The following is a 16,974-nucleotide window of genomic DNA, read 5'->3' as shown; positions in this document are numbered from 1 at the left end:
AAATGAAATTCGATAAAATTTCCTCGTTCGTTTTTCATTCACCTACATCTCTTTATCCTCGATTTTGTGCATTATTTGAAAATAGAAGAATACAAAAATTGTTACTTTATTGACTTACATCATAAACATAAAATAATTATAAACCTTTTTTTTTTTCCTTTGAAAGTTATCAAACTATTTTGTTTTTTCGTTTAATTAATTTAAAGCGTACGCGATCGCGAATACGTTTGTCGTTACCGAAACTGTGTTAAATCCAAGGATTCCATTACAGCTTTAAGTAATTTCCCCATTAAAGGCAAAAATTGTATGCTACTAATGTTAGTAGTAAACATCCCGGTGGTAAGAATATTCTCTTCCAAATCTTTCCTCGCTGTTTCTATCAATCTCGCGGGTAAAATAGCTTGGTTCGAGTCAACGCACTGAATAGTTCTCACGTTTCTAGAGTCCGCGTTGATCAGTGACCCTTTAACTTGCCAGTCATCGGGGGTGCCTCGATGTTCGAGAAAATCGAAGAAAACTCCTAATTCCGTGACCGTTTCGCGCGCGATCAATTGCCGATCTCTGAGAGCGATTCTTGGACTCCTGACACCTTCTAGAGCCTGACACAATATCAACACGAGATTAATTTCGAGAGCCAGTCTAGTATTATTCTCGTCCATAGATTCGAACCAAGGATCGCTGAATTTTTGATACTTGGTCATGATAGGGCTGTCGCTGCTCCCTGTGACCATTCCGCTGCCTCCTTTTGCCACGTGTCTACCACTGGCCAAGGCTGTTGCACGCGATAGAATAGTATTTTCGCAGATAAGAGGATCGTAAGGTCTGCGTACCAGTCTTGGACTGCTTAGCAACGGCACGGTTACATCCAGCCCGCTAACGTACACTAAAAATTCTCCTCCAACGCTGGCGGACGATCTGGAGTTGGAGCCGGAAGCCGCGTGGATGATCCTTCTTAAATCTTTGCTCGTATGCATTCGTCGATCCTCCGGGGTTGCGTGTTCCCACTCTTTCTTAGCGGAATCCGTTTTATCCGGATGCCCCATAAAAGAAACTGAAGACGAGCTTACAGACTGCGATCTAGAATGAAGAGCTTGCGTGAACAGCTGCGTTGAACTGATTATAGTGCCATAGGTTAATCGCGGGCCGGAACTCATGCTCATCTGAGGTGGTCCAAAGTACATCTCCGCCATGGGAGTGTACCAAAAGTCTTGGGTATATATAGTGTCCACGAGGGTGTTCAATCGAGGAGAGAAGTAGACGAAACTCAGGGCGCAGGTGGTGTTTATCACGATCAATTTGTTGACCAGTAACTTCAATTCCCCGCTCGGGGATCGTTTATCGCAAGACTCCAACTCTTCCGCGCTCTCCACGCTGATCCCGTCGATGATGAACTTGAGGATCCGCGGTCTCAGCAACAGGTTCACGGTGTTGTCGTACGCCAGGTACATGCATTTGATCAGAGTTTCGCAAACGTTTGTCTGTATCGAGTTCCAAACGTACGGTTGGGTCGCCATTATGTGGATGAGAGCGACGAGAGACTGAACTAGGTCGGCTGCTAAGAGGTCCGCGGTATGCCTCAACAGGGTCGACGCCACCATCAGCTGTTGCTCGTGAGAGTTCAGGAACATCACGATCGATTTGATGTAAACCGATGGCATGTCTCTGGTGACCAGTCCTATTAGGAACTCGAGGCCGAGCGTGTAAAGTGGCCACCAATCTTGGCATCGCCATTTGCCGTTCGGACAATCGTCGTATAAAGAGTCTAACATGCTGTTCTCAAGCTCGCCGGGTGGAATTAAACTCAACCACAATTTAGCAATGTCGTTTTCGTTGATTGGATGCAAAGTATAGGGAGAACGTACGATTAAGTTAAGCAGGTCGAGCGCCGCGCTGCTGAACCTCAAGTACGGATATTTCTGCAAAGTGATACCGATGCAGGCCATCAGTTCCGGTATCATTTGTCGAAGTTGCACGCAGCTGGACTTTCGTTGATACTTGGAAAGCGCGTTTCGTTCGACGTAGGAGCGCAACAGTTGCGTGACCATGCAAACAGCCAGGGTAGCTGGTAAACTTTCCCGAATGCCGCGAATAGTTTCCGCGTTTCTTTCGTCGACGTTCTTCTGTACCTTCACGCTGCTCACTGTTTCTTTATCGTCCGTTCTTCGCTCCACCTTTTCGTGTATTCGTTTCTCTAACAAGGTTGCGGCCTCTTTCAGTTCCTCCAGTTCGCTGGCAGCGATCGTACAGGCGTGTGCCAAAAGATACTCGAGGCTGGTCGCGTCTTCGCGCAGGGTGCTTTTCACGCACTGCACGCAACCGAGGAGCAAAGAGATCAGTGTCTGACGCAATGATTTACCGTAACTGCGATAAGCTTGCCCGATTTCCTGCATCAGCTGCGTTAGACCCGTTTTAAAGATTCTCGAGTCGTCCACGCACATTTGTTTCCAGGAGGTGATGCACCGTAGAGACAACGAAGCTAACAACATTGTGACTTTTCGACTGGAGACGTCTTGAGACTGTTTGATTCGTTCTAACAACGATTCTAAGGAACGTTGGGTTATTAACTGTGCTTGGGTCACGTTGATCGGGTAACTCGAAGCTATTCTCTCATCCGTTAGCGTGACGATGAAATTGTACCAGGATTCCAAATTAGTTTCGTACAGCGAATCTACGTGAGTCGTGTCTTGTTTCTCGTAACTGTTTAATTCTTCCGTATCTGTGTGCGCATCGTCGAGTATGTAAATCGCCAATTTTTTCCAGTAATCTTTTGATTTGTCCAATAGTTTCTTCAGATTATTTGAGAAATCCTCTTCCAACGTGGTACTCTTGAACAGCTCTAAAGTGATTATGTCCAGCAGATGGGAATAGCCTTTCGCGCCTGGTACCAAGTCTCTGAAAAGAGGCGCGAAAAGGTGAGTCCAAAAGTTTTCTCGTTTTCGAAAGAAATTCACGAGAATCTCGTTTCTGTGATACCACATCGCTCGTAACAACGCCATTGTACTATTGTACAACTTGTCGCAGACGATATTTTCCTTCTCATAAATTCGCTGCAGATACTTAACCAGAAACTGCCTGCACCCTTCTGTAAAAAATTCTTCTACCGATCGAGGAAAGATTCGTTTACATTCTGCCGGATGCACGATGTTGAAGAGAGCTTCTGTTAGTCCAGGTTGCTTTTCTAAACATACAGCAACCAGCTCGAGAATAGCTACCTTCACCTCAGCGTCGCAAGTCGGCGACATGAGACCTCTGCGAGAAGCGAACGTCTCTCGTATAGCTGTACCATCCATGCCCATGCAAACGAGTAGGGACATCGATGATCCTTCGGCAAATTTTTTCAACAATCTCACAGCCATCGCTTGTAAAGGTGGACTGAACCAAACGTAGAGATAATTAACGATCGTAGGTACTATCAAAAGACCGTTTGGTACCCGAGGCGAAGAGTACAAGGCAGCTTCCAACGGTGATCTATCTCCTATTACCAGGCCCAATGACTTCCGGAATATCAGCAATCTGTTTACCACGGACAAGGCCAATTGTACGCTTTTGATCGCTTTGAATCCTTTCCCGCGAATCCAATCTGTCTCTGCCATCATCTTGTTGTGCAAAGTACGTTCACCGGTACGAATCAATTTGAGCAGCGCGTGCCTTGGTTCCAGATACAGTAGACTATACGCTACCACAAGCTGTAATTCGTTTCTAATGTCTTCCTTCGGTAGACTAGATTCGAGCGCTCTGTGAACACAGAACATGCTTTTCAACCATAAGTCGGTTTTCTCTGCGTCCGATTCGAAATACCAGCTATCCAATTTTGGCAAAACACCCTGCAACAAAAATACCATTCCAGGTATTTCAATCGCGTACAGAGCTTCCTCGTTGTATTTCCTGATTAAATATTTCGATAAGATGTCCAAGTACGCGTTCAAAATTGGATAAGAATGGGCGATCGTTTCCACAGCAGACAACCAAGAAGCGATTATACCACCGTCGAAAGAGACCGCTTCCGCAAAGTTCAAGGCTTTTTGATATCGATTATTCAATCTTGGGTAAACACCAGCACGCATACGTGACAAGATTTCTTCAGGATACTCCAGTACGAGTTCGGACGAGATGCCAATGCATGCTGCTACTATTTTATATATGTACATCTTTTCTTCGGGTAATACTGGATAGGAAAATCTGTTGATGATTTCGAAACTTAATTCAGTTGGTATCACCATGCTCTGCCGTATTCCAACGTATTTGGCTAGCGTCTTTAATAATTTCAGACCTAAGCAAACGTTCTCTGGCAAATTTTTACTCATTTCATACGTATGTGTCGTTCTTCCGCCTACTTGAGAAAACAGCTGCTCTATCTTATAATGCAAAGCATCCCAATAGCTCGCTCTTTGACGAAATATCACCACTTCCCGATCGCTGGATAATATGCGTACATTTTCGTGGAAACAATCTTCGGATATTGTGTAGGAATTTCTGTGAATCGTACATTCCTGTTCGTATGGTCTGTACGGCTTATTGTGATCCCGTTGCCGCGGTACCTCCAACGTTAATGATTGCAGATTATCTAACTCTATTGCAATTTTTTCGGCACTCGATTGCGAGGCGCTTGCTAACCCAATCGCAATGTTCGTTAATGGGTCGAAATCGTATGGAAACTGTTCAGCAGCGAACTTGTAAATCATAAATAAACCGTTGTCCTGCTCTTCCCAAAATCGCGCGGCAGTTTCAGGAAACTGAATTGTAGCAGCAACGGCATCGAAGATACCGTTCAATACGCTTAACTTGTCTTCGTCTACGAAAGCGCATACCAACGTGAGAAGATTGTACACGCTGCTACGTACAACCTCGGCGTAATGAGTTTTCTCACAGATCATTTCGCAATTCAACAAGTCTTGCAGGTAGTGGAAAACGTTAAGCTGTATGGCTTTGATGGCAAACGGCTTAAATCGATTCAAGGTATCTACGTTTTCAGAATCGATCGCGTAATTTGCCATCATCCACGATAGAAACAGTGGACTATCTTGAGGGAAATTATCTCGAATACATTTTTGTTCAAAGATCTCTTGCATACTACTCCTTACGCTCGGTACCCATTCTTCCATGTCGGGGCTACAAAGAAAATATCCTTTTATTTCTATCATTAAGGAAAATAACAAACCATGACTTAAAAAACGTACTGTTTTCTGACGTCTAATGCTACCAGAAGCAAACCTGCCTGACTGAACTGTATTTCTTTGATTTTTCTTGCAATCGCTTTTTTATCTTCGTGACTCTTTGTACTCGCTAATCGTCGTGGTTCTCCCTATAAATGTGAAATTATTATATGTTACAGAGTAGGAATGATACTTTGCAAACAGATTTACTTACTCCTATGCTTTCGTACAACTGCATGAATTCTGACTGAGCAATATGTATATCATGAATGATGACAGTTAATATATGGAGTAATTCCCTCATTTCGATCAGACTACTATTGTACAACCTATGCAAATACTCTTCTGTGCACAATTGGGACCTTGTAGGCGGATTCACAGTCTTTAACATTTCTATTTGTTTTCTGACAGACTCTAAGAGTGTTCCAAATAAAATGTCATTGAAAAAGTTTGAAAATTCCTTCTGATAACGATGCCCTTTATCTTTATATTCAACCATCAACTTAAGGCACTTTATTAAGGTCATCCTTTCAGAATAATAAAAATCCCAAATATCGTCGATCAACGCTTTCATCGAGGTGAAATCTATAAGTTGAGACGCGAAAGTCTCCGCGCAGTTTCGATATTCGTATTTTATAAAATTACAGACTAGATCCCATGTAATTGTAGCATCCAAATTCTAAAAACAATAATAAACCTGTTATTTTTTGACGCATTTATAGAAGGGAAAATTAATGAAATTTGTAATACGTACAAGGAGAGGAGCAAGTTTACTAATTAATTCGTACATTTTAGGTGAAGGATCATTTTTCGGTATATTTTGAAGCGATGCTTCCGTGTATGGCTTAAAAAACAGTAAGCCTTCCTTGAGAAGTTTCGTTTCTTTTTTAATTTCATCTTCAACCAGTTGTCTCTCACACCGGCATACGGTGTCGGATATTAAAAACCATAACTCCTTACAGTAACTATATTGCAAATAATTGTAATACAATGACAACCATATTACATAAAAGTTTAACTTCTTAAAGATTAGTAAATGCATTAACGTTCATCGTTTTCAAAATATAAAACAATATTTACTTACGGCAAACTTTCTACAGTGGATTCCATTTCCAATATATCAATTTACAAAAACTATAAAAAATACATTACAAATCTCAGACGAGATAATGTAGATATATTAAAATTAAAATAAGTACGCTATCTGTGCGTTACATTTCTATTTTACTATTAAATATTAAAAACTATTACTGTAAACAAGGGCAGGTACATAACCTCAACTATATCATAGGAAGCATCGACGAAATTTGATGAAATTGAAAATACGTTCTTGAATTTTATAAACTCGATTGCTGATTGGACGCTAGCTAGTAACTGTCTAAAAATCCCAGCATGCTAGGGACTAGTCTTCCGTGTAAGTTGACCGCTCTATTAGTAACTTCCCGCCAAAAAGCGTCGCGCACTTTCCGATCCGTCGTTCGTTAAAGAGGAACGTTATTTTGTGAAATTAATAGTAAAAAGTAAATTAATTTGTAGTGACAATGTGTTCGAGTTCTTCAGGGAACAGTGGGACATGGTATGTATACGTTTTATTGAGGATTCTAATCCGTATTATAGGATAAATATTCACATAAGTAGTACTAAATATTATTGCGCCATGATGGTGCACGTTCGAATTCAAATGGGTACGAATAATCACGATTTACATAAATATTTTCATATTAAATTGATATGAAACAGAAAAAAAAGGCAAAATTCGAAGGATTTTTATATTAAGGCACTTTATTAAGGTCATCCTTTCTTGAATTTTGTAAATTCAATTGCTAATTGGACGCTAGCTAGTAACTATCTAAAAATCCCAGCATGCTAGGGACTAGTCTTTCGTTTACGTTGACCGCTCTGTTAGTAACTTCCCGCCAAGTAGCGTCGCGCACTTTCCAATCCGTCGTTCGTTAAAAAGGAGCGTTATTTTATGAAATTAATAGTAAAAAGTAAATTAATTTGTAGTGACAATGTGTTCAAGTTCTTCAGGGAGCAGTGGCACATGGTATGTATACGTTTTATTGAGTATTCTAATGCGTATTATAGGATAAATATTCACATAAGTAGTACTAAATATTATTGCGCCATGATGGTGCACGTTCGAATTCAAATGGGTACAAATAATCACGATTTACATCAATTTTCGATAATAAAAGTATACGAAACAGAAAGAAATAGAAAAATTCGAAGGATTCCAACGTTAAAGCTTCTAAATTCGATTTATACGATGATATTTCATAACGTACAGTTTTTCGAACTGTTCGTGCCTACTGCGTAATGCGCCATTCAAAATGGCTGTCTCGTAGCGTAGATAAAAAACTGTAATGTAGCTATATTTTATCTGAAATACATCCGAGCATTTAACACAAAGATACAAATTCTGATATCGCTGTTGCGAAAGCAAGATTCGTCCATATGGTGTTAAAATGTTAGGTTAGAGGAAAGTTACGGCGTAGTAACACGTACGGGAGAAAAATCGTTCTCGTGAGAGTAGGGTAGAAAGAGAAGAAAACGACCTAGGAGACCGATGTCGGTCACATTTGTTACAGTTAGTGGTTGTAACTGACCATAAGAACGGGATTGATTTATTCGCGAGATATTGGCCGATCTTAGAACATGTGTTCTCTCTTTTTGCGCAGATTCATTGAAACAAACAGATTTCGTACAATTTCACATGTAACCAGCGCAGTCTTTTTAGACCCTATCGTAGGTTTCGTGCTAGTCATTTGCAACAGACTGGAAGATAATTATACCGGACGCAAAAACAATCGTTTGCATAGTAAAACGGGACCAATGTGCGCATGCGCGGATACGTTCGAATAAATTTCGTCGAAACGATTAAGCCGTCCGAATAAACTGTCCCTTCGAGCAGAATCGAAGCCGATCGAGTTCTTATCGATATTCTTTTTACGAGAGCCGAAGAAAAAGTGAAATCGTTTCGATATAACAGCAGCGGCTAGGGGTAAAGGGTAGAGGGATAGAGAAGCGAAAAGGTTTCGGTGAGTTAGGGGTTAAAGAAGACAGGGGTGTTAGGGCGCCGACGCGGAGCGGTCCAGGCGGTCGGCGCGGTGTCGTAGACGGCAGTGCACGTTCGCTTAGAACACGGAGCGTATCTCGCGTGCGGTTCTTTGCCGGGAAAACGTTTCGTCGAGGTTGTGCACGATGTTGTTGGCGGCGTGAACGCGCAGCAACCGAGGCAATCGCGTTCTCCCCGTAGCTATTATGCAAATTCCTGCGAAAATTCTCGTAAATGACCATTCATCATTAAAACGGTTCAATCTTTTAAAATCGTCCGTTTCTTTATCCTGAAATTTTTCCTTATCAATCTTCGCGCATTGCATTCATGATTGACGTGGTAAGATCGCGTTAAATTCGAGGAGTTTTAAAGTAGAAGCAAGTCGAAATTTTAGATATAGATCAATCGATAGATTCGAAGTTGAATCGAGACGGCGGACAGGGAGAAAGATCGAGCGCGGAGCGCGCAATATTCGGCAGCAAGTTGGTAAGAACGGGTCGGAGAGTACTATTTCATCAGTGGTGCAGGAAGCGTGTGTTTCCATAATGCATGTACGTCGCGATTCCTGTTAGCCTGGATGCATCCGTCGGGAAATAAGGCACGCGTACGCGGGCACGTTCTATACGCGCGTTGAAAAGTATTCTCGCGTTTAATACGGCTGCTCGAAATTCGAGCGTGCCGCAGCGATCGGTATGCGCCACTGCGGTTCTTCTCTATGCTCGCCTACCCTTGTAATTTAATCGCGGCTGCAACCAGACCTCGCCAATCGTTCAATGCGTAACGCCACGGTACCAGCCAGTTTCTCTCGCTAAAACGGCTGTTCATCGATTTTATCCGTTGATCCTGAAAAGACACAGACACGGTTTACCAATTTCGTTTCCGATCTGCTCCGATTGGCGAGCGAATAAAACGAAGCGGATATCTCGATCGGTGTTGTATTTCGCTGGAACTGTAAATTCACCGCGTGAATTCGCGGAAAATCGATGCGGATGGTTATGCAAATATTTCCAAAGTTCAGCGAAATAGGACAAAAACGTTGCTATTTTTCTTAGTTTAGTATACGTGTTCATTGGCGTAGGCGGTAGTTAACGGGTAAGGTGAAAACACGTGTACAGTCGAGCAGCTGGGTGATTTTGAGAAGAAGCGGAAATGCCGAGTGCCGCGAGTTGTTCGCGATGAACTGACGCGTTTCCGGAGGACGTTATTTGGGTGATACAGTTTGACGGACGGGATACAGATAGAAAGGTGAAAAATGAGGGCCTCGTTGTTGTTGCTGGGGGGCATCGTGGTGTTCTCGGTCGCGGTCGCGAGAGCTCTTTCGTGCGTGTGCGCGCCCCTAGAGTGTGATGTTCTCACGGACGAGGATTGCCCCGGAGGCCTCACCTGGGACCCGTGCAGGTAAGCTGCGCCAGTTTTCCCTTTTTCCTCTTTACGGGAAATCGTCCTCTGGAAAATCACTTTTACCAGGGAGAGCACGTTCGCGTGGCCAAACACTGCGACGGAACGTTGCGGGTCATTTCGGGTCGCATCTAATCTCGAATTTCGTAATTCTGGATTCTTCTCAAAGTTAAAACGATCGTAGGATTCACGTTTTGGATATTATATTTTGTTGGACGAATATTTTTTCACTTCAAACGTAAATGTTGCGTCAAAGTTACGCGAGTGCATAAAGGATTAAAAGGAATACAGGTTTGACGTAGAACTATGGAATTCGCCATCCATCTTCAGTATTGAAATATTGGAACAAATTCGGTGAGAAATTCTTTGAAATATCAACAAATACATCATTCAAACTCTGTCGATCACAGAAGAAATAACAAAGTACTAAATAAAACTGAGCGACACCCATCTGTAATATTTGCTTATTCATAAGAGATTATAAATAAATGGAACGAAAAACACTGTTACCGTAAGATAACAGAACGATCCGACCGCGAACGTTTGGAATTTTTATTTACTTTCTGAGATCGCTTCCAGTTCGAAACGAGAAAGCTCTGTTTCTTTCGTACGAATCCGTGTTCCGGATTTAAGTTTGTTCGCGTGTACGCCGACTTTCGTTCCCTGTACTCCCATCGTCTCACAAATTCGCGTTCTTCAACGAAACTTTGATACATCCATCCGGCGTTTCTCCTTCTCGTTGAACAAATCTTTTCCTCACAGTTCGATTGATCGTTGAAAAGTACTTCGAGAAAGAGAGAGAAACCCTTCAGCCTGAAAACAATTAATGGCAATTAAATGATATACAGATGATTGATAATCTGTACATTAATTTAACAGAAATGAAATTTTTATAAAGCGGAATTTCATTTTCTTCTCAATAAGTTTGACGTTTCCACAGTCAGCGTACACCCGTATCGAAGAATTGCGTGCAATTAAAATCCACTGTACAATAAAGGTCCTCTTTTTCACGGGAGGTAAAAAACTCTGCTCTTTGTTGGCCGGTTGGTTCTTTGTCCAAGAGTGAGCGGCGAATTTTATTCCGGTATTAGCGGTGCACCGATGAAAAATAGGGTTTGATAAAGCGAAGAGTGAATATTCAAACCAGGAACGAACGAACAAAAGCGTCAGTTATTGAAATTTTATGCTGTTTCCCGCCTTCTTTCCTCTGCGATCGGTCAACGCGTTCGCGTTCAACGATACAACACCGGTTCGTTCATCTTTCTGGCAATTAATAATAAAATCGTTAAAATGAAAAAGTTGATCGAGTTCAGGGAGATTGAAACGCACAGGTGAAAGAATCGCGTCGACGCGTTGAGAATTATGTTATCTCGCGTATAGCTTGGCGATCAGTTTCCTCTGATCGCGCGTTCGATCAACGACAGCCGGCAGCTTCGCAAACGGTGCGGTATTTTTCTCGATTCCATTCCAACTCGATTTCGAGAAATCGCTAGCAAGAAGATAAGTTCGACTGTACATGCTTCCGACACTGTTCGGTTCGAATTTTCCACCAAAGTTAACACTTTCTTGTTTTCGAACGTTTGTTCGATTTTTACCATTCGTCATCGATACGATTGATAGGAAATCGAAATGAATTCTCAACCTCGGTCGAGTCGAAAGATTTCAAAGAAACGATTTGAAAATACAAGATCGAAGGGTTCGTGTTTCTCCCATAGGGGTTTTTTTCAATTCGATACGCGCGCCGAACGTTTATCGCGACAAAGAATTCTCGACGAATAGTTCGGGAAGAGCAAACTCGTTCGACTGTTCGAATTCAGCTGGAAAGTGCAAAGGGTAGTCTCGTGGACGAGTTATCCCGAAGAAAGAAGTACGGTGACCGTGGATTTTCGCGTAGGGTAAACATTTTACGACACTCTTCGATCCTTCTATCTGAAAGGGAAGACTTTCCTGCGAACGGTAATATCCGAGAACTCGTATTCGTTGCTTTACTACGTCCGGTCAAATTGTCAATGAAGCGAAGCTACGACGAATCGTTTCCCTCTTCTTTATTCGTTCCTCCTCAAGTTATCGCAGGACTCAAGTTTCTTTTTGAGCAATTTAAAAGCTATAGATATCGATTACGTAGAAACAACAGAGAAATAATAATTGAAACAATACCGAATAATAACGATGTTACTCGGTGATTTATTGGGAAATGTTTAGTTCACAACGTTATTACCAGATCTATTGTTTCACGATATTCGAATTAGGCAACAAATTAGGTCATTACTAGAACATACAAAGCGGGATAATTATTCGGGTACTTTGATAATAATTGATCTTGTTTCCTGTTATCTCGATTACCTGTGCTGGGAAAGAAAATTGTTTCGCAGTGAGAATGAGAAAAACATAGTATAAAGTGATTGATTGGCCCCGATGCTACGCCGAGATGAAGTAATAAAATTGCTCGGTATAGTTGAAAATTTTCTCCACGAAGCACGGCTCGTTTTTTATCCCTACTAGATGTGCTTCCCTATTTTCCAAACGTAAGTATTATCTTTCGACGACCCGGTATAAAACACACCGCGTATCGTTCGCCCTCGGTGACTTTATTGCGTTTGATTTCGTTCTCGTAATATCGAGCCTGTAAATTATTTTCACTATCGAATATTTCCCAGGAAAAATCGTAACTTTGGTATATGTGCTTGTTTGCAGATGTTGCAAGGTGTGCGCTCGCGTCGAGGGAGAGCCGTGCGGTGGTCTGTTTGGCTTTTCCGGAAGCTGTGCCGACGGTCTGCAGTGCGTGATCAAAAACCTGCTGCCCAATACACGGGAAGTGGACGAGGGAGTCTGCACGAGTGAGTGTAATCGATACCTTCCGATAAATACCGATATCCCTTGAAATATGCTGAAAGTTTTGAGAATCCGATGATAAAATGCAAGGTATCAGCTGCAGCAACAGTTGATACCGAAAACTTTCAGAGTGATCCGTGTAATACTAGATAATCAGTGTCCTATATAAATTAACCCCTTTCGGTCGTATCGAGAATAATTGTTTCAATTTAATAGCTGTTAATGGAGACAAAGAAGGGGGTTGATACGATGTTAACGGGGACAGTCTTTTGCGGTCGTGATTATCGATATAGGGAGGTAATAATAGTATTCCGCCGGGGGCGTGCAATGATGCATGGAAAAATTTACGGATATTTTTGCACGCGCGTGTCTCGCTAACGCGAGAATAATATTCGCCTGTTTGTTCGCGATATTTCACTGCGCAATTTGCGACGGAAAATGGCCGAATAAAAATACATTTAAAACAATTTTAACTACCGTCTGTAAACGATGGACGTATTTATTAGACGTCCACCGCATTAACGATCTGATTATTGCGTTCGAATTGCGCTTCACAGCTTGTTGAGTTTAACCGGTCTCGCTCGTAAATCGTTAGGCGAACCAACCGGAAGACGATGCGTTAACGATTCTCTTCTATAATAATGGCTCCTTCTTTCGGATCACAGCCGAGCGAAATAACGTACAAACGCGAACGTTTAAATACATCCTGCAGAGTCAATCGATATCGTTCGATTCTCCTCGAGCTTCCACAGAGACGATTCTTTTGTAAGTATAAATGCTTCTCGTAGCTTTCCGTTTTCGACGAGTGTCCTCGAGAACGGACGATAGATACCTCGGTGCCGTCACGAATTGATTTCGAGCGAATGAACGTTTAAAAAATTATTTTCGATATCCCTATTGACGTTTTTAATAAGCGATTTGTAGTCCAACTAGCCGTGATACACAAGCTCGTTATCTCGTTTTGCCCGATATTCTAGTTGCTCGTCTTTTCCCTCGGTTCTCCTTTTAAAAACTTCTTAACACTCTGAACGAGCCGACCTCGTGATTGCGGAACCGAGGGAACCGGAACGGATTTAATCAAATAATTTTTCCGCTGAAACTCCGCGTTATTATTGCTTCGCTTGTTGCGTTTGTGGCAAATGCCTGTCGGAGAGAAAGAAATCGTTCGGAGGAGCAATTGCGAGGGAATAAAAAGATGTGAACGATATCGAGGCAGGGATTTCGGAATTTTATGTTCGCAACAATCGTGTATGTATGATTTCGAACACAGTTGAGCGGTGTAAATATGCAGAACGGTGGGGACAAAATAACGGTCTGTTTAGAATTCCGGATTTTTATTAACACTGTCCCGTGAGCGAACGTAACGCGGCTGCCGTTGCAGTTGGCATCCGGCCAGTTCGGTGTGCAACAGCGGTTCGATTTTTGTTTTTTAGAAACTCCCTCGCTATTGGTAATCCCGAAATATGATTTTTACATCGAGGAAAAGTCGTGCCTTGGATCGGTCGAAGGTTTCAGGGAATAAACGCGTCTGTAACGAACCGTTTCCTCAATTTTCCAAAATATTAACACCTGTTGAGATCGTTGTTTCGTTCGGTCGGTGCTTGTTGCCGCAACAAAACCGAGCTCGTTTCACCGACCGGCAAATAGAACACGAAGCGTTCGTTCGTAGTCGAAATCAACGATTTTCAGTTTCCCGTTGCAAGATAGTTAGAAACTCGTTGAGGGAAGCTTTTTTTCTTGCCAGGTGGCGAGTGAAAATAAAGGAGCGGTTTAACTCGAAATCTCGTTTTTCTCGGTTCAACGCTCTCGAGATCCCCGATCCGAGGGGTTATGAACGCTTCAATACTAATTACTCGCACCATCTTCTCATTATTATCTTAAAGTGGCAGCTAATTGAATTACCGCGATTCAATTTGCTCGCGGCTCGCCGGGGGACCTTCCTCGGAGAGAGACCGTTTCAATCATTCTATTGTTCGTTATTTGTATTTCAACTTAGTACGTTTGGTCCTAAACGTCAGTCTCGCAATCGGTCAAAGAGCGCAGGAAAAGTCCAGATTAAATTCGACTCGGGTAACGTGTTAATTACTGGAGACGATATTTAAACGCGAAAGTTTTAACGCGTTATTTCACCCGCGGCGCAATGGATACATTGTTTAAAAGAGGAAAAGTTTGAAATCAATTTAGTAGATCCTGCCGGAAGCACGTTATCCAGTGGGCCGGTTGGAAAACGTTTAAGAAAAGCGCTGAGCAGAGACTCTGGATGAGGATATATGCATACCTCTGCCGTTGAATTTAAGCCGATGCATATGCACTAGTACTTGACGTGGAAGGTTCGGGTACTCAGTATTCATGGAATATCGTTGCTCGAACGCAAGAGGTCGTGACGAGAACGGGGAAAGCCTGGAGACGTACAAATTAGTTTAGGTCCTTTATATGTACATTACCGCGCTTTCATTTAAAATACGGCTCCGCCGGCACGCGTGCCGCTCGTAAAAATCAAGCATACGGTTGACGCGTCATAAGCATTCTTTATAATATCGTTTCCATATCGTTTTGCAATCTCAGCCGAGTAAAACGGAGCAAACGATACGACGGAAGGTGAAACGGTTCGTTTGAAACGATCAAATACAACGGAAACGAAGGTACTCTCTGCAGTGAAACGTCGGATAAAACGGACTCAACGATTAGTTAATAAGAAAAAATAATTAAGTACACTGCGATATGCATGCAATCTGCAATTGCAGACTCTCGTTATATTACCGTGGTAGAGGTAAAAATTTTTGAAGCTTCCAAATTTTAATTAACTAGTCATTTACAATTTCTATTAATATTATTACACTGGAAATCGCACTAGCTTGTTCATTTTACGTCCGAAAGATATTACACAACGCAATTCAGGGAATTCGTAATTTCTATCGTTTAAAAGATTCCTGTTCAAATCTAGTCGTGTATCCACGCTCGGTTACACTTATAAATTGGCTAATATCGGACATACCGCGTCCACGGTACAGAATATTTGGTCGGCATTGCCCGCGCCAGATATAATCGATGTTTATTACTCCGATTTGTATAACGCGCAACTCAATTAACCTATGATTTACTATTCCGCCGATTCGTGAGAATGTTTCAACCGACGCGACGGTTCATATATGTTATGCATTCCGAATGGTATTCCCTAGCTCTCGAATCCATTATCGTCTGCGATATTTTATTCGTCCTGTTACTTTTCCTCGCTCCAATGAAATTGAAACATTTCTAGGAACAGCGGCCGGTTCTTGCAAATGAAACGAAACGAATCGAATCGAATCGAATGGGAACTCGCAATTACCACGGTCCAGGTTTCCACGAAATAAAATAAAAATTCGGCAGGAATCGAGGAACGCGATTTGAACCTGTTTCCCGATATCTTCGATATCGTCGTCTAACATTTCTGGACCATTTCAATAATTCTTCGACATTAATCGAACGCTGGGTTGTAAGGGTTGTATAGAAGGGTGAACTAGGTGTTTTTCTCGTCAAGGGTATCAGATTGTTTCCGAGCTACGTCGATAAAGGTAATTTACTCAAAGCGTATCCATAAATGTCGAGCAGGGAAACGTCAAGGTTCTTGGACAAACGACGAAGCGTAAAGGGAAGACGATCATTATCTCGCGATAGGACCCGTTGGGCTCTATTGAAAGCAGGACAAAGCAGTCCCGGGTAATTCGGTGTAACTCGGAAAAAAAAGGGGAATAGAGAAACGGTAGGGAGATATCTGAGCATTTACGGGCCATTTCCTCGTCGCTGCTCATAATGACGTTATTGCATTTTCGGGGTTCTCGGGAAACTGAGCCTGAATTCGTTAACCACGGACATTATCGGTTTCCCTCTGATGCGTCGAACGTGCAGTTTCGTCAGAATAGACTTCACTCGCGATAAGTATTGCGCACTTTTTTCATGCAAAAAGAAGCTTTTTCGTCGAGTTTCGACAACATTCCATTCATTTTCCGCGCGCAGGAACGATATTAATCTTCTGTGACGTTCGTATAGAGTTCCAAGTTTCTGTTCGGGGTATACTATGGGTCAGTGATTTAAGACCAACTGTCTTCCAACGCTTTAAATCATATTTTCATTTCACGTTAGATCGTATATTTCTCTTTCCAGTTTAAATTTAACTTGGAGAAATTAAATATATCAGAATTTTAGCTTTGAATCTATATGGACGTCATGGAGATACGTTTTCGATAGATCGTATCAGCGACGATACGTAGTCTGATATTGAAAACGTCGAAATCGTTTTAGTCCCGTTTCTGTGTTACGTTTTGCTTAGAAGACGTCGTCGAGCCTGTCGGCGCATTGTGCACCGTTGTTCATCGAAGCGCGAAAGGAAAGTTGACGTTCTCGTTCGTTTTGTCGGGAGAAGAGTCGGACGGATGTGTTTTCCACTGGTTTTCGTCGAGTTATTATTTCCCTCTAGATGTATCCCGGTTGCATCGAGTTACACGCGAACTTTACGTAATCGATCACGTCCCTCTGGGCAAACGAAAAATATTC

General features: G+C 42.2%; 2 protein-coding genes across 7 annotated transcripts in view; one reads left to right on the top strand and one right to left on the bottom strand.

Annotated features, from left to right (window-relative positions):
* Positions 1 to 7: 7 nt before the first annotated feature.
* Positions 8 to 6,461, bottom strand: Nup188 (nuclear pore complex protein Nup188). Its single transcript, XM_034317255.2, has 5 exons — positions 6,238 to 6,461; positions 5,908 to 6,118; positions 5,368 to 5,832; positions 5,178 to 5,302; positions 8 to 5,109 (listed from the first exon to the last, which is right to left on the bottom strand). The coding sequence occupies exons 1-5, from the start codon at positions 6,261 to 6,263 to the stop codon at positions 234 to 236; spliced, it is 5,703 nt and encodes a 1,900-aa protein (XP_034173146.2). The 5' UTR covers positions 6,264 to 6,461; the 3' UTR covers positions 8 to 233.
* Positions 6,462 to 6,713: 252 nt separating this feature from the next.
* cmpy (crimpy) overlaps positions 6,714 to 16,974 on the top strand; it is a 107,761-nt gene continuing 97,500 nt past the window's right edge. The window contains exons 1-3 of one of the 6 annotated variants that reach the window (XM_034317266.2): positions 8,288 to 8,697; positions 9,290 to 9,609; positions 12,304 to 12,446. In XM_034317266.2, coding sequence (XP_034173157.2) covers positions 9,464 to 9,609; positions 12,304 to 12,446 — 289 coding nt within the window. In that variant the 5' untranslated portion in view covers positions 8,288 to 8,697; positions 9,290 to 9,463. Of the gene's footprint in view, positions 6,730 to 7,062; positions 7,201 to 8,287; positions 8,698 to 9,263; positions 9,610 to 12,303; positions 12,447 to 16,974 lie in introns of those variants that run through there. The other 5 variants (XM_034317265.2, XM_034317268.2, XM_034317267.2 and 2 more) reach the window with 5 other exon arrangements.

The sequence above is a fragment of the Osmia lignaria genome, chromosome 16 (assembly GCF_051020975.1).
Source record: "Osmia lignaria lignaria isolate PbOS001 chromosome 16, iyOsmLign1, whole genome shotgun sequence".
NCBI lineage: Eukaryota > Metazoa > Arthropoda > Insecta > Hymenoptera > Megachilidae > Osmia > Osmia lignaria.
The sequence above is the reverse complement of the archived record's forward strand: the minus strand, read 5'-3'. Positions and strand labels throughout refer to the sequence as shown.

Coding starts and splice junctions, on each gene's coding strand:
- Nup188 (XM_034317255.2), bottom strand. CDS start 6,263: ATGGAATCCACTGTAGAAAGTTTGCC. Junction 6,119..6,237: donor TCCACTGTAGAAAGTTTGCC/GTAAGTAAATAT, acceptor TTTGCAATATAG/TTACTGTAAGGAGTTATGGT. Junction 5,833..5,907: donor GTAAACTTGCTCCTCTCCTT/GTACGTATTACA, acceptor TATTGTTTTTAG/AATTTGGATGCTACAATTAC.